Raw genomic sequence first — 18,104 nt, 5'->3', positions numbered from 1 at the left:
AGTTTGAGGAATTTTGCCTCACTCTTGGATTGGAAATCAACGCTGCTAAGACTAAATTTATGTCCTTTAAAGAGCATAAATCTTTTAAAGGAAGAGTGTATATGAATGAGCTTACCTTAGAACAGGTCACTGCCTTTTCTTACTTAGGTGTTACCCTTCAGAAGAACATGTGTTGGAAAAGGCAACTTGACCTGGCAGTCCTAAAACATCATCAGCAAGCTGGGATTCTTTTAACTAAATTCAAATCCTCCCTTACCAAACCTATCAGCCCCGTATTAGAAATCTATGGCATGAAGGTATTGAGCTCGGCCCTGTATGGAGCTGAGTTATGGGGGTTTGAAAATCGAAAGCACCTAACTATAGCAGAGAATGCATTTCTACGCAAAATAACTGGTGTCCCGCAAAGTACCCCTATGAGGCCCCTTTTCTTGGACTTGGGAAGGAAAGCAGTAGCAGATATGGCCAAGCTTCGTACCTTATTATTTTGGTGTAGAATATGGTGCACTGAGGAATTAATACATTATGCTCAGGGCCTCACTGATGTTATCCAAGCAGATCTCTACCATAAAATTAAGTGGCTTAAGGAGATCCGTTCTCTGTTAGTCAGATTGGATATGACCGCATTATGGGATGATCCCTCCACGGTTGTTTTTCCTACAAGGAAGATCTTGAAGGAAAGGTATTGGGAAATGGTTTTCACATCAGCTTGCTGAACAGGACTTTCTTCCTATCTCACTGGACGTTTCTTAGACTATAAGTCTTGGCCTGCACTAGAGAAGTATTGGGATCTTATTGAGAAACCGTATGATCGTAAACTCTATTTCCAATTTAGGGTAGGTACTTTGCCAACAAAGCTATTTACCGTTAAGTGGTTTGGATCAACCAATGATAAATGCCCTATGTGTATAGACCAACAAGAATCTGTATCTCATCTACTGTTTTTTTTCCCGCTATATGTGGCTCCACGTTGTAAGTGGGAAAAGCCCATATGTAATGCTAGAAGACATGTAGAGGCTTTACGAATATTGGGTACCGATTTCTCTCCGCCCATAGCCATTGGTAAATTTTTGAATTGGGCATGGTCCATTCGTTCACAGATTCTGCGTTTAGGCAGATAGTGGCTAGTTCGGTGGATGACATTGTAGTAATATAATTGCCCACTTATGGTATTAGTCTTGTGTTTACAGAACTTAATTATGCTGCTAAGAAATCAATCTATTATTTTTATTTCGTTATGGCAATGATAAATAATCTGTATGAAAACCATTGTTGTGCGTTAGTAATGAATATTTTTTTTTATAATCAATTCATTATTATAATTTTAATTATATAACATGACAGTTAACATAGGGATTTAATAACATTTTAATTATTTATATAAAATGATCGAATATGGATGTTTCTAAAAATGAGTTGCATATGGAATTAGTGGTGATTCTTTTTAAATGTGTGTGCTTTTATGACTTAACTGTCGAATAAAGCTTTATGAAATGATACTGATGCTTAAGCCTCTATCCTGGATTTCAGTGAGAATGACTCTGAGGCTGATGGGCCTCATGGACTCCTGCATCCTGCTTGTGACGCATGCCTGCTGACATATGCAGGCTCTACAGTGTGACCTAAAGTTCCTGTGGGCACAGCATTGGGGAATCTATCAAACATGGTCCAGATATGGGAGGGAACTGCAAGAGATCTGCACTGGTGGTTAATGAACCTCAATTAGGTTATTGGCATACCCCTCTCCCTTCCCTAACCAGATCTGATAGTAGTGACAAAAGCGACACTCCTGGGATGTGGCCCCTGGCAGAATCCATACTCCACATCAACCTGTTGGAGCCCCGGGTGATCCAGCTGGCAATGAAAGCCTTTCAACCTTCCATCAAGGGAAGGATAGTACAGGTGCTCACAGAAAACACCACCGCCATGTGGTACTGCAGCAAACAGGGTGGGTTGGGGTTGTGGATCCTTTGTCAAGAGGTCTTCGTCTCTGGACATGACAGGAACAGCAGGGCATACCCCTGGTGGGTCAACATCTGGCGTGCTGTCTGAACAGCAGAGTGGACAAACTTAGCCAAAGATGCCTAGTGGATCACAAACTGCCTCTCCATCAGGAGGTGGGGCAAGGTCTCTTTCAGCAGTGGTGAGAGCCTTGGTTAGAACAGTTCGCCACCGACAATGCTCAATATCACAGTTCTGTCTGCTGGAGTTTCCAAGGCAGCTCTTGCTCGGAGACGCTTTTCGTTTTGAGTAGAGTTCATGCCTCCTTACCCCTTTCTGCCCATACCACTACTGCCCTGAGTTCTCATGAAGATAATGTACGACCGGGCCCAAGTCATCCATGTGGCCCCAGACTGGGCACGGAGTGTCTGGTATCACAAGCTGTTGAGCATGGCCATCTGTCCTCCAATCAGGCTGCCTCTTTGGGAGGATCTTCTGTTGCAGCAGCTGGGGAGGGTTCTCCGCCTTCTTGCGTGGAGATTGAGCAGTGACAGTTGACAGCTTTCGACCAAAGTCTGCAGTGTTATTCTGGGAGCCAGGTGTCCCTCCACCAAAACGGTATATGCCTGCCTTTGGAGCAAGTTTGTGGCATTGTGTGCAGAGAAACAAGTTGACCCTCTTTCTGCTCCCCTTTCCAATGTTCTCCTGTTTTTTCTTTCCCTTGCCCAGCAGGGCTCTGCTTTGGGCACTTTTAAAGGATATCTTTCTGCTGTATCTGCTTTTCTGCAGTTGCCTGACCAACCTTCCGTCTTCCAATCCTTTTTTGTACATAGGTTTTAGAAAGGTTTGTAACATATGTTTTCTCCTTCTCCCTTCATTATGCCTCAGTGGGACCTTAATCCAGTCCTGACGTTCCTGATGTGCGCGCCAGTTGAGGCCTTATACAACTGTCCATTCAGGCTCCTTACCATCAAGACTGCCTTCCTGGTGGCTATAACGTCTGCTTGGAGGGGCAGTGAGCTTCAGGCCTTGCCCTCCAAGCCTCTTTATCTGAACATCTACGCTGACAAACTGGTGCTTCGTACGAGGGCTTCCTTTCTTCCAAAGTGGTCACTTCATTTCACATAAGCCAAACCATCACTCTGCCTACTTTTTACGCTCTGCCTGATTTCTCCAAGGGAGATGAGCGACTACACTGTCTGAACTCAAAAAGACGACCAACTCTTCATGGGGTATGTTGGAGCGAAGAAAGGACAGGCAATGCAGAAGCAGACAATCTCCCGACGCATCGTGCTCTGTATAAAGATCTGCTACGTGTTGGCTAAAAAGCAACCCTCTGAGGGTTTACATGCTTATTCCACTAGAGCTAAAGCTGCAACCACTGAGTTAGCACATGCAGTTCCGATCTGGGACATCTGCCAGTCGGCAACGTGGTCTTCCTTGCTCCCATTTACTGAACACTACTACCTTGACAGTTGGGTACTTAGGGATGAACATTTTGCCCGTTCGGTCCCGCAGGACCTCATCATGTGAAATTGGTCCGCAAACCCACCTCCGGGGAGGTATTGCTTGGGTATCCATTCTGAAGTAAGGAATCTGCAGCTTGAAGTCTCTATCAGATACACAAGTTACTTACCTTTGGTGATGCTTTATCTGGTAGAGACTCTATCTAGCTGCAGATTACTTACCGACCAACTCATCCTCCCTGTTGTGCGAACGGATTTCAAGGTACAGGGCTTTCCCCTTTCAGGGCCCTAGTTGTCCACACAAATGGCCAGTGTGTGCTTCGTGGCTCCGTGCTTCTGATATGGAAAGCCTAAAAAATAACTGAAGGCAGCGTGCTGGGATGGCACCAATATAGACACCGCACCCGACACTTCCAGCGCAAACAATGTCGACGATGCCACCTGCCGGCGCACTGGGGTACTGCTCAAGAAAAAATTCTGGATCCAGTCTGACACCTGGGGATAATTCTAAGGTAAGGAATCTGCAGCTAGATAGTCTCTACCAGATAAGGTGTTACCGATGGTAAGTAACTTGTTTGTCACACCAACTGACAGTGCACTGGAGTGAAGCCTATACAGGCTGCGCACATCCTTTCCGGAGGAAAACGGCGTCAGTGCAGAGACGCAAGACACCACCTATTGGTGTGCAGAGGTAGTGCTGAAGGGTTTCCCGATCCAGCCTGCCTCCCAGAGAAGGTGAGGCTATCTGCTGCTTGATAGAGTCCCTACCAGAAAGAGCATTACTGAAAACAAGTAACTTCTCTAATATTTGTTCATAGCTGTTTACTTCCTAAATATCCAGTCTTGATTACTACCAAGTTTGGTAATAGTACATTTGATTTATATTTTATTTAATGCCAATGGATAGCCATACTTGTGCTATGCACAGTAACTGCTTGCTTTGAAATGGCTAGTGTCCAAATATGTCCACAACACAATGACTCCAGGATTACATAGGTTCATGATATTACATAGTCTCATGCTTTTCCTTCCACTATTTTTTAATCTGTGGGTGTCCAACTGAGGCCCAGAATGGCCATATATATTCCAGATTTTCAGAACAAGCGCTGATGTACGTGAATGTGCCCCCGTTGGATTTAACTTTGGCACCTTATGTGCAAACCAGTTCCCTTGTTTTCTTTGTTAATTTTAGTGATGACAGAAGGGTGATTGTATGGGTTACAGCCACTTCTCTTCCTTTTGTTACTTCAAAATAACAGGATCAGGAAAACCGCAAAATAATACCACTCTTTTCAGACCAGTTCAACTAGATGTTGACTGTATGTGTTACTAAGTGCTCAGTGTCAAGAGGTGTTGGCTTTTGCAGTAGCCCGGCCTGGTGATCCCACAACTTTACCACACAAAAATGTGCAGAAAATGTGACTTTTTAGCTAAATGTCAGGTTTGCAGGGGATTTTGGGTAGGAAAACGTTAGGGATCCACACAAGCCACACCTCCCTAGACTCCCCAGGGTGTCCGGATTGGTAGGTTCCGCTGAGTCCGGGGCCAAAAAAAGGGGCTCCCCTTGCAAAACCAGATTGTTTTGTAATAGATCATTTTGATGTCTGCACAATACATTTTGGGCCCTTCCCTGTTGGGGACACTTGGCCCACCCACACAAGTGAAAGACCATATTATTCGGGAGACTTAGGGGAATGCGGGATGGTAGGAAATTTGTACTGGCCTGGTCATCTCATGACTGTCTCAATCCGAAATGTGAGGAAAAAATATGTTTTTGTCAATTAATCAAATTTACAAGGGCTTCTGGGTAAGTAAACCTTTTGGGATCCACACAAAATATACCACATATTTTTCCCTTAGTGACCAGTTTTAAAAAAGATGCAAGGGCAGAAGGTGTCCACTACAGAGAGAGTATGCATTAATGGTAAAAAGCAAAAAAACACCAAAACATTATTGCACACCCATTCATTAGTCAATCAATCAACTCTTTATTTCGGTTAAAAACCATAAAAGATACAGCCATACAAGTCGTGTTTGTTGCATACTGGCTTGAAAACAACATACATGTGAATATTAAAACATGTTACAATTAAAAAATGGCTGAGATTTGCATAGTAATAGAAGTATACAAAGCAAGGCAACTGAAACAATTATCCAATAATTCATAATTAAAAATGCCTCCAGCAATATGTAACAAACAATAAAAGTCCATGACTAAAGTGAAAATGGATTCAAGAAGTTTTGTATGGAACAGACCCCGAGTTTACAATCCAGGCCTAGAACAACGTGAAAAGAAAAGCATTAGGTGGCATCTTGTGTAAGTGGAGCAACACACTCTTGGGCTAGGTAATAGCAGCATACAAAACAAGGTCATTTTAACGATTATCAAATAATTCATAATTAAAAATGCCTCCAGCAATTTGTAACAATCCATAAAAGCCTACGACTAAAGTGCAAATGCATTCAAAAAGTTTGTATGGAACAGACCCCAAGTCTATAATCCAGGCCTAGCACAATGTAAAAAGAAAGCATAAGGTGACATCTTGTGTAAGTAAAGCAACATTTTCTTGGCTCTCGGGGCTCGTAGTCAATCAGCGGCATACTGGTTGGATTTGGCAAGAGGGTAAGTAAATGGTTCATAAAAAAACTTTATACTCTAATGACTTTACGAAATAAAATCCACAAAAGTCATTGTTAATAATTTCCTCAGATCAGAGAACCACTGACTTACCGTTTGTGAGCTGTAAAGCCACATCAAGGAACCAACCACTTTACAGTCCATTCACATGCCGTCCATGCGTTACACACAGAAAAACATTCACACTGCCAGCTGCAGGCCCAACACAATACAACACTTACATTTACAAACAGCGCCATTCAAGAGCCCATCACTCTCATACGCCAACAGGACTAACACACCAGTCACACCACCAAGCACCCAAACATCAGACAAATAACAAACACACCTGAAGCAAGTCCAGACACATACTGGCTACCAGCCACCAACACACCACCAGTGTACGCACACCATCAGCCAAGCACCAGTCCATGCAAACCGTCAGCCAAGTGCCAGTCTACACACCCCACCAGCCAAGCGCTAGTCCACAATCACCACCAGCCACACACATACCACCAGTCAAACGCCAGTCCACACACACCGCCAGGCAAGTGCCAGTCCACACACACTGCCAGCCAGGGGGCAGATGGGCAAAAAATATGGCCTATCTGCCCTCCGGGGCGGGCAGAAAATGGCAAAAACATTGCCCCAATAAAGGGGAGCGACCCTTGCCCAAGGAGCCGCTCCCCGGCATGCACATAAAATGATCCTTGGTGTTAATGGCTTACTGCCCCCCTTGGAGACAGATCGGCCTAAAAATATGTCTGATCTGGCCCCCAAGGGTGGGGGGGTGGCAGAAATGGCCAAAATACGTGCCCAACTAAAAGGATAGGAATTTTTGCCAAAGGGTCCGCTCCCCAAATTGCGCAAACAATTATCCCTGGTGACTAGTGGCTTCCGCCCCCCTGAGGGCAGATCGGCATAAAAACAACAGGTCAGGTTTTGGGGTAGGAATACAAAAAAAAAATACCCCTCAAGGGGTCGCTCCCCCAACAACTAAACAAGCCCTGTGGTATGGTGAACGTCCACCACCCCAGAGGGCAGATCGGCCTAAAAATGGCTGATCTGAGCTATTAGTGGGCGGAATCCCCCCAAAAAATAAGCCCCCAAGGGGAGCAACCCTTGCCCAGGGTGTTGCTCCCTGAAATTGTGCTAATTAGATCATCACTGGCGTCTAGTAAGTTTTGATCCCACCCCCGGGAGGGGCAGATCGGCTGAGAAAAACAGCTGGAGTAGCCCCCAGTGGGTGCCGAAACATGCACAAATATAGTGCCCCTAAAGGAAGTGACCCTTGCCAAAGGGGCCCTCCCAAAAAAGCCTTGGTGGTCCAATGGTGTGGATTCCTGCTCCACGATCGCGGCCCTGCCTGCGATCGTGGAGCAGGAATTCACGCCAAAGAGGCACGGGGGATAGGAAAAACTTTCCTTTCCACATGTCTGTTTTATGTTTAAAAAAAAGAAACCGAGAAGGACTCACTTTTGAGAGGTCGTTTCTCCGACACACTAGAAGCAAATAGCTTCCAGCGCGTCCCCGGCTTCATTTGATGACGTTGGCGTGCCATGAACGCACCAACGTCATCAGATTGCCAAGGGGGGTGGTTTGGGGGTGGCAGCTTAAGTGCTTCCGCTGCCATCCTTGTTAGGGGCCAGTAGAGGGGTGGCCCACGGGGGTAGCACCAGCCCTTCCCCTGTGGGTGGGTGCGAGGATGACTTGGAGCCGTCCTCAGCACGCGCCCACTGGTGCTGGGGTCGGCTCAAAGCCATCCCCAGCACCCAAGAGGTTAAAGGCATGTTGGATGGTAATGTGAAGCAATCGAAGTAGATAGAAAGGGAATTGATGTGTATTTGTGTGGAAACAAAGAACTGTAGAATATTTGCGTAGGTTAATAGGTCAGGTGACCGTTGCACTGTTAAGCCATGTTTAAAAATCCATGACTGTCCTCCTTCAGTCTGTGCTGTTGGCGGAGAACAACGCCAAAAATGATCTAGTTGTGTTAGACGCGTTGATAGTAATTCAGTTTTATGTGTGATCCTGAAAGTGTATACTCAGGAAGCTGGACAAATAAACATAGCTGTGTGGAAGACAAGCACTTTTTTGTGAAAGAACACAACTTTTTTCCAAGCAAAACATGGGCTCCTGACTCCCAGATGTGGGCGGTGCCAAGGCCCATCTCCTAGTGATTCTCACATTATTTTTTGGTGACAGCTGTGCTGTCAAGCCAGACCATAAAAACGAGTTGCATTTCACTACCTTAATGTTGTGTATATGCGTTAAACGCATATAACTACATTGTAACCCTGGCAGTAAAGGAGTAATAAAAAAAGCAAACTTTTTTCAGTCTATCTACATTCTAATCTAGATAGTGTAGCTGTCAAAAATGACCCCGTCGTTTTACGAGGGAGGTAATGCATTTAATTAATAATGATAATACCCGTATTGTACTAAAAGGATTAGAATTTGTAACGAGTGTAGGCGTCCTGTAGAGACAGGGGTGGTTCTAGGATTTTTCCCTCACCACAGAAAGGGAATGTGAGAGGCCGCCTCTAATTTGTACACAACGTGAGACATTCAGGGATGTTTGTATCCCTACAGATGACCCTGCTCCTGATCTGCAGCCCCTCCCTCGCAGCACCCATAGGACCTCTTGTACAGCTCATGAAGGGCTGAAGGTGTGAAATTTGCTTATAGGAAGAGAGGCTCAAAACTGCTGGGACACTAAACTGCAGGACAATGGGCATCTGTGGTACCTCTGTATGGGCAGCAGGTTCGGGGGCCTGATTGTAGAAGAACCCTGCAAAATGTGTATCCTTCAGCTGTGACCAGCGTCGCGTCGCTACCCCCCCCCCCCCCCCCGTGGGTACAATTGCAATGAGACACATTGCTCTCAATTTGATGAGCAAGAGGACAGGTGTGCCGTGGCCTGGCTGGCGTGTTAGTGCAGACCCCCATGTTACTGGGCTCAGTGCTTGCCCTGGGCAGTTGCCCCCACACCCCATGCCTAGCATCCGCCCTGTGTAGAGAAATGTGTTACATAGGCTCTGTAGTTAATTCGGTGTGATTTTGTCATGAAGACCTGTGCAAGGCCCTTGTATGGACGTTGGTGAGAGAAATGTCCCAGTGATCAGAGTCCTGGGCTGTTTGACCAGTAGGTTTCACCCGTCAAAGTTCAGTGAGATCCGCTGATATATACACGGGGCTCCAACATCTCATGTTTATACTTGGCACATGCATTTAATGTTACACCAGCATACATACCAACAGACACAATTCGGACAGGAGACTCCCGATTTAGAAGCCAAACACAGCTGGCTTTATTTTAGCTCCCCCCAAAAATCGCTGCAGCTACAATATAAATAAATGGGGAAAATATAGTCTCCCTTTTATTTATTTTTTCAGAATCACCCACGAGAGTCCCTTCCTTGGTACAGCTGAGTTGCCGGGGAGGGTAGTTTACTTTGCAGGTTCCATCTGGTGTGTGCAGAGAGGAGCCCCACGGCCTCTGCCCGTGCTGCAGCCTATCCCCTCGGTAGGCGCAAACAGGCGTGTGTACACACGCCGAGACCTTTGAAGTGCATTCTGGAGGAAATCCTCGGCTCTTCGGATCCGAGTGAGGAAGGCCCGCTTCCTTCCAGTTCCCACTCCCCGCCTACACCCGTTGCCATGGCAAAGCCCCGCAGCGCTCCCTGGGCAGGTCCCCTGGTTCTCCCAGGGAGGGGAGTCGGCCATGATGTCTATCCCAGTGCCCGGTCACGTGCTTAGGGGAGGGCGCAATGAAAGCAGGCGGGGAGCGGAGCTGAGCAGGCAGCCGAGTGTTAGCAGGAAGTTTGCAGGAATTTTATTCCTCCAGTGTTGATTTACACCCGCGGAGCACTGCAGCGAGGGGAGCCATGGACCTCCCCAACCTCTTCAAACACTTTTTCAGTAAGTGGGCACGTCAGATCTTGACGGTGGTAGGTGCATGCCCGGTCTGCCCTCCCCATCCCTTCTCGCCTCTTCCACCGGCCCTGGTTGTTTCGAATGGGGCCTTTTGCACCAACTTGGGGCGGTTTTGTCTGCCTAATGGAGCGGGACGGAGATCCAGTTTCTTCTGCATGCCGGTTATTGTAGTCTTTGGATTTCAGTGTTGGGGGGGGGGGGGGGTGGGGGGGGGATGTGGTTGCCCGCTTCTGATGTGGGATGAGTGACGGGCCATCCCTTGATTTGGAGTGGGTGATGAGTGTGTGGGTTGGGGAAGGTAGACGTTGTACTCCGAGTGTATGTAGGTGTAGTGGCATGTAGGTCGCAGTGTAGAGGTATTGGTGTGCTGAAGAAGCCCCTCCCTACGCGATCTGCCGAAAAAAGGGTAGATAGAAGCAAAACGTCGATGGTGGGTACGAAGTTACTAGGGTACGCGTAACCCTCGATTCCGGGAGAAAGCCAGCTCCCAATTATGAAGAAGCGGGTAAAGTCTTTAGGGAAAAGCTCTTCTCCTGTAGAATAGGGGCGCTTTCAAATCATGTAGAGTAGAATCCCAGGTCTGGCTATGGACATATGCTTGCATGCTGATAAAAGGGGAAATGAGCCCATCTCCCTAAGTGAGATAAGGAGAAAACTCGCCACCGATGTGGGGCTGGGGCGGGGCCTGTCCGGATCATGATGCGGCATGAGATGAACAACGAACAGACTCACGCGGGGGTCAGGTTCGGACTGGAGGGAGACATTACCCCGCTGAGGTATGGTCTCTTCTTCAGATAGAGGCAGGTTCTGCTGTGTGATGAAGAGTGGAAGCCAGAAGCGCAGTTCCAAGTAATGTGATGGAGTCTGGGGATTCTGGCGCCCTGTGTTTGGGGATTAACACTGCTTCAGATGTGGGAATTGCTCAGCTGCTGATTTGAAGGGAATAACCACAAGCCTCCTGAGTTGGCAGAAGCCCATCCTCTGATGTCAGTAGAAACCTTTCTAAGGATTTGAGGTGAGAATCTCAGGTGCTGACGTGATCTGATGTGATCTACAGATTGGAGAAAACATCAGCTTCAGAAGTGTCAGGTTTACGGGACAGCTGCACTCCTTAGTTATTTATTTAAAAAAGTTTTATATAGCGCTAGCTTGACCCGTGGGCATCAGAGCGCTTTACAAATACACAGGAGATAAAGATTGCATTACATAGCATAAACCAAGGAAGCAAAAAAAAAGATATAAGCAAAAGCATAATAATGAGGCAAACAGTGAGGGGGAGGGAGACAAAAAAAGTAGGTGGTTGACACAGTCCAGTAACCACCTATCCTTGATAGTCAAGTGAGAGGGGAGTCAAGTAGGTTATTAGAGTCTAGGTTAGTTGACATTGGTCGGTAAAGTATTTGTTGAGGACATGGAGTTTCAGGTCCCTTTTGAAGCAGGAGAAGGAGGGGTTGCATCCGAGGTCTCTAGGGAGTGAGTTCCACATCCATCCTGCTTGAAGGATAACTTCAGTTGCTTGACCATATTCAGGGTTGCAAAAATAATGACTTGCTCGGAGTTGTTTACTTTCGGATATGATAGAGATTTGTGGGGCTCTGATCTGAACATGATTTTATGGCGACTGAAGAGAATTAGATGGTAAAGATGACTAATATTCCAGCTCCAATCTGGCTGATGTGATTTTCAGACAGTTGTGGTGACCCTTAACACGATAGATGGGTTTCTGTAAGTAAGAGGTTTGATTGTCACCAATGGGATCCTGGTGACATCCTGGGCAACAAGCATGAAGCTTGACATTTCAGTCATCAGTTAGAAGCTGGATGTTGATCCCTCCCTGTGATTGGTAACTACATCATCCACAACTTTTCTGTGTATAGCCCTGCTCTCAAAGACACCCCTCTCTTAAAGCTTTTCCTATAGAGCAGCACTTCAGGGCGGGAAGAGTCCTAGGAAATAAACACACAAAAAACATCTTCTCAGGCTTCCCCGTCTAATGTATTAAGGGAGAAAACATGGAATTTTACGTAATGCATCAGATTGCCACTTCTAAGAAATATAAATAGCATTTATAACTGTTAATGATATGCAGTGCAGCGACCTTGATGATTTGGCATTGCCAGGATTCAAACTCAGTACATCAAGATCACACAATTTTCATCGATACATGTGTAATTCACAGAGCCATCTAGTTATCATTCTTTTACAATATGTAAAAAAAAAAACCTCACTTTTTGCCACTCTTCCCCACCACCATCTGCAGGGCTAACTGAAGGTAGACAGGCCAATTTCAGATCAGTGCACGGGACCACCTGAATATATGTGGGCAACGTTACAATGGTAGAATACTGTAAAAGACAGGGTTAGACGAACCAGTACTAGCAAAGTATGAGGATATGTGGTACAGAGAAAAGTATATGAATGCCCCTTTCATGCCTTTAGCTAATGCCCCAAACTCCAAGCGCTCCATTATGGGGTTAGGAGCCCTACTTCAGTTGAAAGCGACGTAATACCCTGGTGTCACCACTGATTCTCTGGATCTTCCTACATAGAGTACTGTACTGACAGCGATTCTGAATGAGCCTGTCTGCTGAGAGAGAATGCTGCTGTCTACCTTGGGTCTGCAGAGACCTGAGAGACGGTGGACTTTAATCTACAGTTCCACAGCATTCTTCAAGTGTTTAGACCGATGGGCGGCAGCAAGTAAGGGCCTACCCCATCATTGCCTTTTAGCCAGGGATTCAGTTTCTATGTTATGAATGAACAGGTTTTGAACCAGATATTCACGATGTTGACTTTCTATAAGAGCCATAATCAACAGGTGAAATTCACGCCATGGAATAAAACTGTTTCAAAAGCAAGAATCCATGTTCAGTTTTCGTATAGCCTGTTGTTTAAAGATCTTTTGTGGATAATCCCTCTACTTACAGTGGGCTTGGGTCTGCCCACTTCTCATCATTTGTTGCCTTTTTCGTCACTCATTTGCATTTTTCTTATTCAGAAGCTTTGATTCCTCTTCTTGCTTTTGTGCCTGCCTCCCTTGGAGCATAGCTTCTTTGCCATCCTTTTGATTGCGTGACTTGTATCCTCCCACTATTAAATTCTGGAAAGTCCTCCTTTCTTTTGCTTTAGCAACCCCAAAAGGGCATTTTTTTCTTATTCTCTTACCTGTGTGCTCCTTCCCTCTTCACACACCCGCCTCCCTTCTTTGCTCTACCACCCCCTAACTGGTCTGTTGCGTTGCTTTCCCTCACTCTCCATTTCGGCATCTACCAACTTGGATTGGTAAACATAAAAGAAAATTCTGTTGCATGATCGCACAGGCACAAGTACATCATCACGCTTTAAAAGAAATATTGTTGCCAATGCAGTTCAGCACCTGCGAAAAGTATGTGCAGTGGCAAAGTTAATGCGTCTGCAGGTAAAAAGCCAAAAGGCCAACCCCGTTAGCTTTGACAATGCAAGCTACCTAAGTGGTCAATTATATGTTGTCTTTAACCCATCTGGCCTTAATGTTTTACCCTATTAAAAGGCTTTACTGAGGAGAATGTCAGTTTAGTGTTAATTTATCTCAAATCTCTCCATATTAAAGAATATATTTTTACTGCTTGCAGAATTATTGAGCTGTTGAGTTCAGAGGAGAGAGCTTCATACCTATATTCTGCCCTTTACGCTTTGTACTCAGGGTGGAGTAGGCAAATCCGCCTCACTATGCTCATTTCTTCGATAGCCCTTATATGCCTTCTTTTAATGTTTCCTCCCCTAATTCCCTGTTCCTTATTGGCACCACTTTATCCACTCTATCAAGATGTTGTATTTGTATTACATCTCGATAACATATGTTGGTTTGATGTAAAGAGACCTTTAGCTTTGCTGATGCTCTAGGCCTTTATCTGGCCGTCTAAAAGGACTCTGACGGTGGCATGTGCACTTTGCTGTCCGTATAATTTGTCACTTATTGGTTTGTAGTTAGTGCATTAGCCGGAAAATTGTGCTTCGTTTAGCAGTTACACCTTGGAAAAATAAAACGGTGCAGACAAGTGAAGTGAGGAGCAACATGTCTCCAGCATGGTTTCTTTCCAAAACTGTAGATTTGTTTCTGAGAAACGTGACCTGTAAAAACCGATATTTGCGGAAAGCAGCTAGTGTGGTAGGCTCTACCCAACAAGTTGGAAGAGCAGGGCCCGGTGTTACAAGCTACAGCGAAGGGCTAGACACTATAGTTGCACGCTACAACAAGGCACTACATACTTGATGTAGGATTAAAGCAAGTTGTAGACAAGAAACAATAAAGTAGGGGTGGGCTTAACTTGCGTAATTTGGTGTAGCGTAAATTCTTAGCGATTACGCAGAATGACATGAGGAGTGCATCTCTGCATTTAGTGCTACTTTCGATCGGCATCCAAAATGGACCCGAAGATACATTTTGCTGTAAGAATATTGCGCTACATGCAACAGAACACGAATAGCAGCTATTTCTGTGCTTTTATGCAAGTGCATGTAGAAGCATCATTTTTAGTAATTTGTCAGCACAAGAGTTCAGCAAAATTACTCGGATCATCGTGGTGTAATTAAAATTTAATCTAGGCCAACAATAAGGCTGAACCTAGAGATTGTAAGACAAGAGATTGTGAGACACGAGATATGACAATGCTTCTGGTACTGTAGTAAGAAACAAGGAAGTAGAGAGCAAATCTGTAGGTGAAGCAGACTGACACCTAAAGCTGGAGCGACAAGACAGAAAGAGTAGCTCAGAGAAACTGGAAGGTTAGGCGAAGAATGCTAGTTAAAGCTCATTTTTTAGAAGCTTGCTCAAAGTCCCAGCTAGCACTGCTTTTGAGATTCTGCATGAGGAAGTAGACATGGGGTATATCTTCGATTTGATTAGACTTCACGCTTTGCTACTTTGGCTGTCTATTTGGCTCAAGGAGGACCTATCTCTGAAGAGGATTATTATAAGAGACTGTTTGGCTCTGTATGGCAGGTAGAGCATCCCCTGGTTTGCCTGTGTTTGGCAGATCTTTAAGTCATTGGGTCGCCTTGAGTTGTTTACATTTCCGGAAGCTATAGTTAGGAGGGACATACCATGGCTTACTTAGGCTTTTCATGACATGGTTGCTGCAACCGAGAGGCTAGGGCCCTGTTAAAGCGTTTTGTTCTTCATTTTGTAATGACAAAATCAGTTCCTGGAGGGCAACCTTATCTGGCTTTAAAGATGTCTAATTTTCATCACAGATTATTATCTTATTTTATCATCAGCTCCTGTTGCCCAGAGTATCTTGGTGTACAATTTCACAACTCCTCGCTTGTATTTGTGATGAGATCTCCATACCTGACACATTTTATATCCTCATGGTTCGTCCAATTTTTAGCCATCTTAGGCATGGATGTATTTGCTCACTTCTACTTATGAACTTCACTCAAGCGAGGCCTGCCTTTCTTTTTCTGCAGTCGTTAAATTCCCCCTCTGTTTATTTTTATTTGACTCGTTTTTTATCTGTGGTCATTCAGGGGCTATGATTTTTTTGTGACCCTGTTGTTTTATGTTTTGTATAATGAGTCTGTTATCTATTTTTATGCTGATTTCCAATGTTTTTCATTCATGTATTTTGTGGTTTTTAGTTGGCTTTGAAGTATTTGAATTGTTGCATTTTGCTGGTAGGCGTTTCTATTATCTGCTATATTGTGTGCTTTTCTGAATTTCCTGAAAAATCGAATACAACTATTCAATCAATCAAGTTAAAGCTGTAGGCAGCAGAGACGAGAGAAAAGAGCACAGGAGCCCACAAAGTAAGCAGCAGATTGATAGAGCAGATACATGAGAAAGGACCAGGAGCTGGAGATCAGAGACCTGATAAAGGTACAGGGCAGAGGCCCAATGTAGGATCTGGTTAATACCGGGCAAAGCACATTCGCAGGGACAGACGAACTGCAATGAAGCAGTAGGTGAAATCAGTGGCAAATGCCCAGGCAGGACTGGGAGAAAACACAGCAAGGTTGTGCACTAGGAGTACACTGGGGACTGGCAGAGACACTAAGCAAACGAGCGAAGAGATATTGTATTCTAATTGCATTTATGTAGCGCTTCCTACCCCTGACGAGGCGTCGAAGCACTTTTTGGCGAGTAGTACTCTATTCCGGAACTCATAAAGGATTAGTGGTGAATTAGTTTAGTGAAATATGAAAGTAGTTTGAGTGGTGGACATGTTAGTCGTTTATTTGGATTGAGAAGGATAGTGGAGGGATAGAAGAGGGAAAAAGGGTAGCATTTATATAGTGCAAGTTCCACAAGCAAGAGCTTCTGAAAAAGTGCATAAATGTGAGCCAGATCATATATAGTGAACTTGCATTGCAATATTTTGATTCCTGGTTTGGGTCATGGTATTAGAAAGAGTTGTATTGTGTAAGTATATTGGGCTAGGTCGTTGTTATTTTAGCATCTCAGGTAAGTTTCACTCTCTGATTTGAACCCTTTGTCCGTCTTATCTACTGCCGAAGCCTTTTTTTATCCTCTTTTTTCCAGCTCTTATTGACATGCATAGTTTAAAAAAACTCAAGACTTGTCGGTTATTTGGTTTGTTTAGCTAGTTTGAGGTGAAGAGTATTTTTAATTGGATCCCTGTTATGACACTCAAAAACATCCCAAGCCGACCCACCACACTGGAAACTAAAATCGTGGTACACAGAGCTAAAACGTGTTCAGTTGCTTGTGATGGTCGGGCACGTCATTTAATGGGTTGATACAACATTGCATCTAATCTCAACACATTGGCTCCTAAATAGATTGATTTCTGTCTCTGCTGAAGGCCTTTCGTGTTTTTTATTTACTTTAATGCAGCACAATGTTTTGCATCTCGGAGTTTTCTGTGCAAGCTGTCCTTGAAAGGGTGTGTCGGTCACTCGAGTCCGTGGTGCAGTCTGCAAAGCTGGTCAGCCCACACACGTGGACTCCGCGTCTGCACTGTTAGATGAAAACATTACACAGCTCACCTGTTTTTTAGGGTGAGGAGTTAATATCTTCTCAACTTGAGTATGTGCCCTCGATGGACTAGAGGACAGAGTCTGGCAATACTCTGGTTTATTATCTATGTATTTTGCTTGTTTTTTTGGCATAAGACACGCACACGCATCATCACTCTAAGGAACCAAGTCGATAAGTTTGCATTTCCCATCATTCCTTTCGCCGCTGTCTTTTCGTTTTGATTGTGTACCGTGTTTTCGTGTTTTGTTTTTGCACACACAACGTGGTTATTTGTAGATGCTGAAAAAACACAATTACTGTATTAGCAATCCTATCTTTCGTTTCTTCTAATATTTCTATGTTTTGCTATTATTTTAAAAGTACTTTCCGGGGTCTGGTGCCTTGCTAGTTACACCGATCCGTCCATTACCTGTTATAGTACCAGCCCCGTTATCGAACCAGCATGTCCCTAGGAGAGGTGTGGAATTGTCCCACTGCAGGACAGCACCACAGCTGTCACATTAGGTTTAAGAGGTACTAATGGAGAAAGTGTACAAAAGTTATCATTTTTTATGAAATGTTGAGAATAGGATATTTTGACCATCTCCTATTTCAGTAGGCATCCTTTATCATGTCTTTAAGAAACGATTTATAATGTAAGCTTGGTTTCTTCTATTGAGGTGTTTGTATTGTATGTGCAGACCCATGGCAAGTTTATTATAATGTTCTCTTTGGGATTGATATAGGCTGCAAGGACAACAAGCATTTGCAATGCAATAGGTCTCGCATTTGCGAAATTTTAAGCTATTGGCATTGTAAATGACAATGCCTTTTATTTATCTGTTTTTAATAATCAACACATAGGTAAAAGCTTTGTAATTTACAATGCCAGTAGCTGAAAGTTTCGCAAATGCGAAACCTATTGCATTGCAAATGCTCGGGAAGCCCCTGGTGTCATGTATGAAAAGTCCGAGTCGGGGTGGGAATGCTGATGAAAAGAACGGGCGTGTGCGCCGAGAATGCTGTAATGCCTCATGAAAAGCCGACAATTCAGTGCCAGAGGTGGCAGTAACAGTCCGCAACTTCACCATTATGACCAAAACACCATCCTACTGCATGTCATCAGCACACACTTTGTAAAAACTGGGGCAATTGCCAGGCAGTGGAGCAAGCGCCTTTCACATACTGC

General features: G+C 44.7%; 1 protein-coding gene across 5 annotated transcripts in view; it reads left to right on the top strand.

Annotated features, from left to right (window-relative positions):
- The window catches only part of NCK1 (NCK adaptor protein 1), a 599,173-nt gene that overhangs the window by 463,981 nt on the left and 117,088 nt on the right, over window positions 1-18,104 (top strand). The window contains exon 1 of one of the 5 annotated variants that reach the window (XM_085634338.1): window positions 9,765-9,942. The exons of the other annotated variants lie outside the window; for them this stretch is intronic. Within the exon in view, the coding sequence (XP_085490464.1) occupies window positions 9,909-9,942 (34 nt within the window). The 5' untranslated portion in view covers window positions 9,765-9,908. Of the gene's footprint in view, window positions 1-9,764; window positions 9,943-18,104 lie in introns of those variants that run through there. 5 annotated transcript variants of the gene reach the window in all.

This window comes from Triturus cristatus, chromosome 11, assembly GCF_964204655.1.
Source record: "Triturus cristatus chromosome 11, aTriCri1.1, whole genome shotgun sequence".
In the NCBI taxonomy this organism is placed as follows: domain Eukaryota; kingdom Metazoa; phylum Chordata; class Amphibia; order Caudata; family Salamandridae; genus Triturus; species Triturus cristatus.
This window is presented reverse-complemented; position numbering and strand designations above follow the sequence as displayed.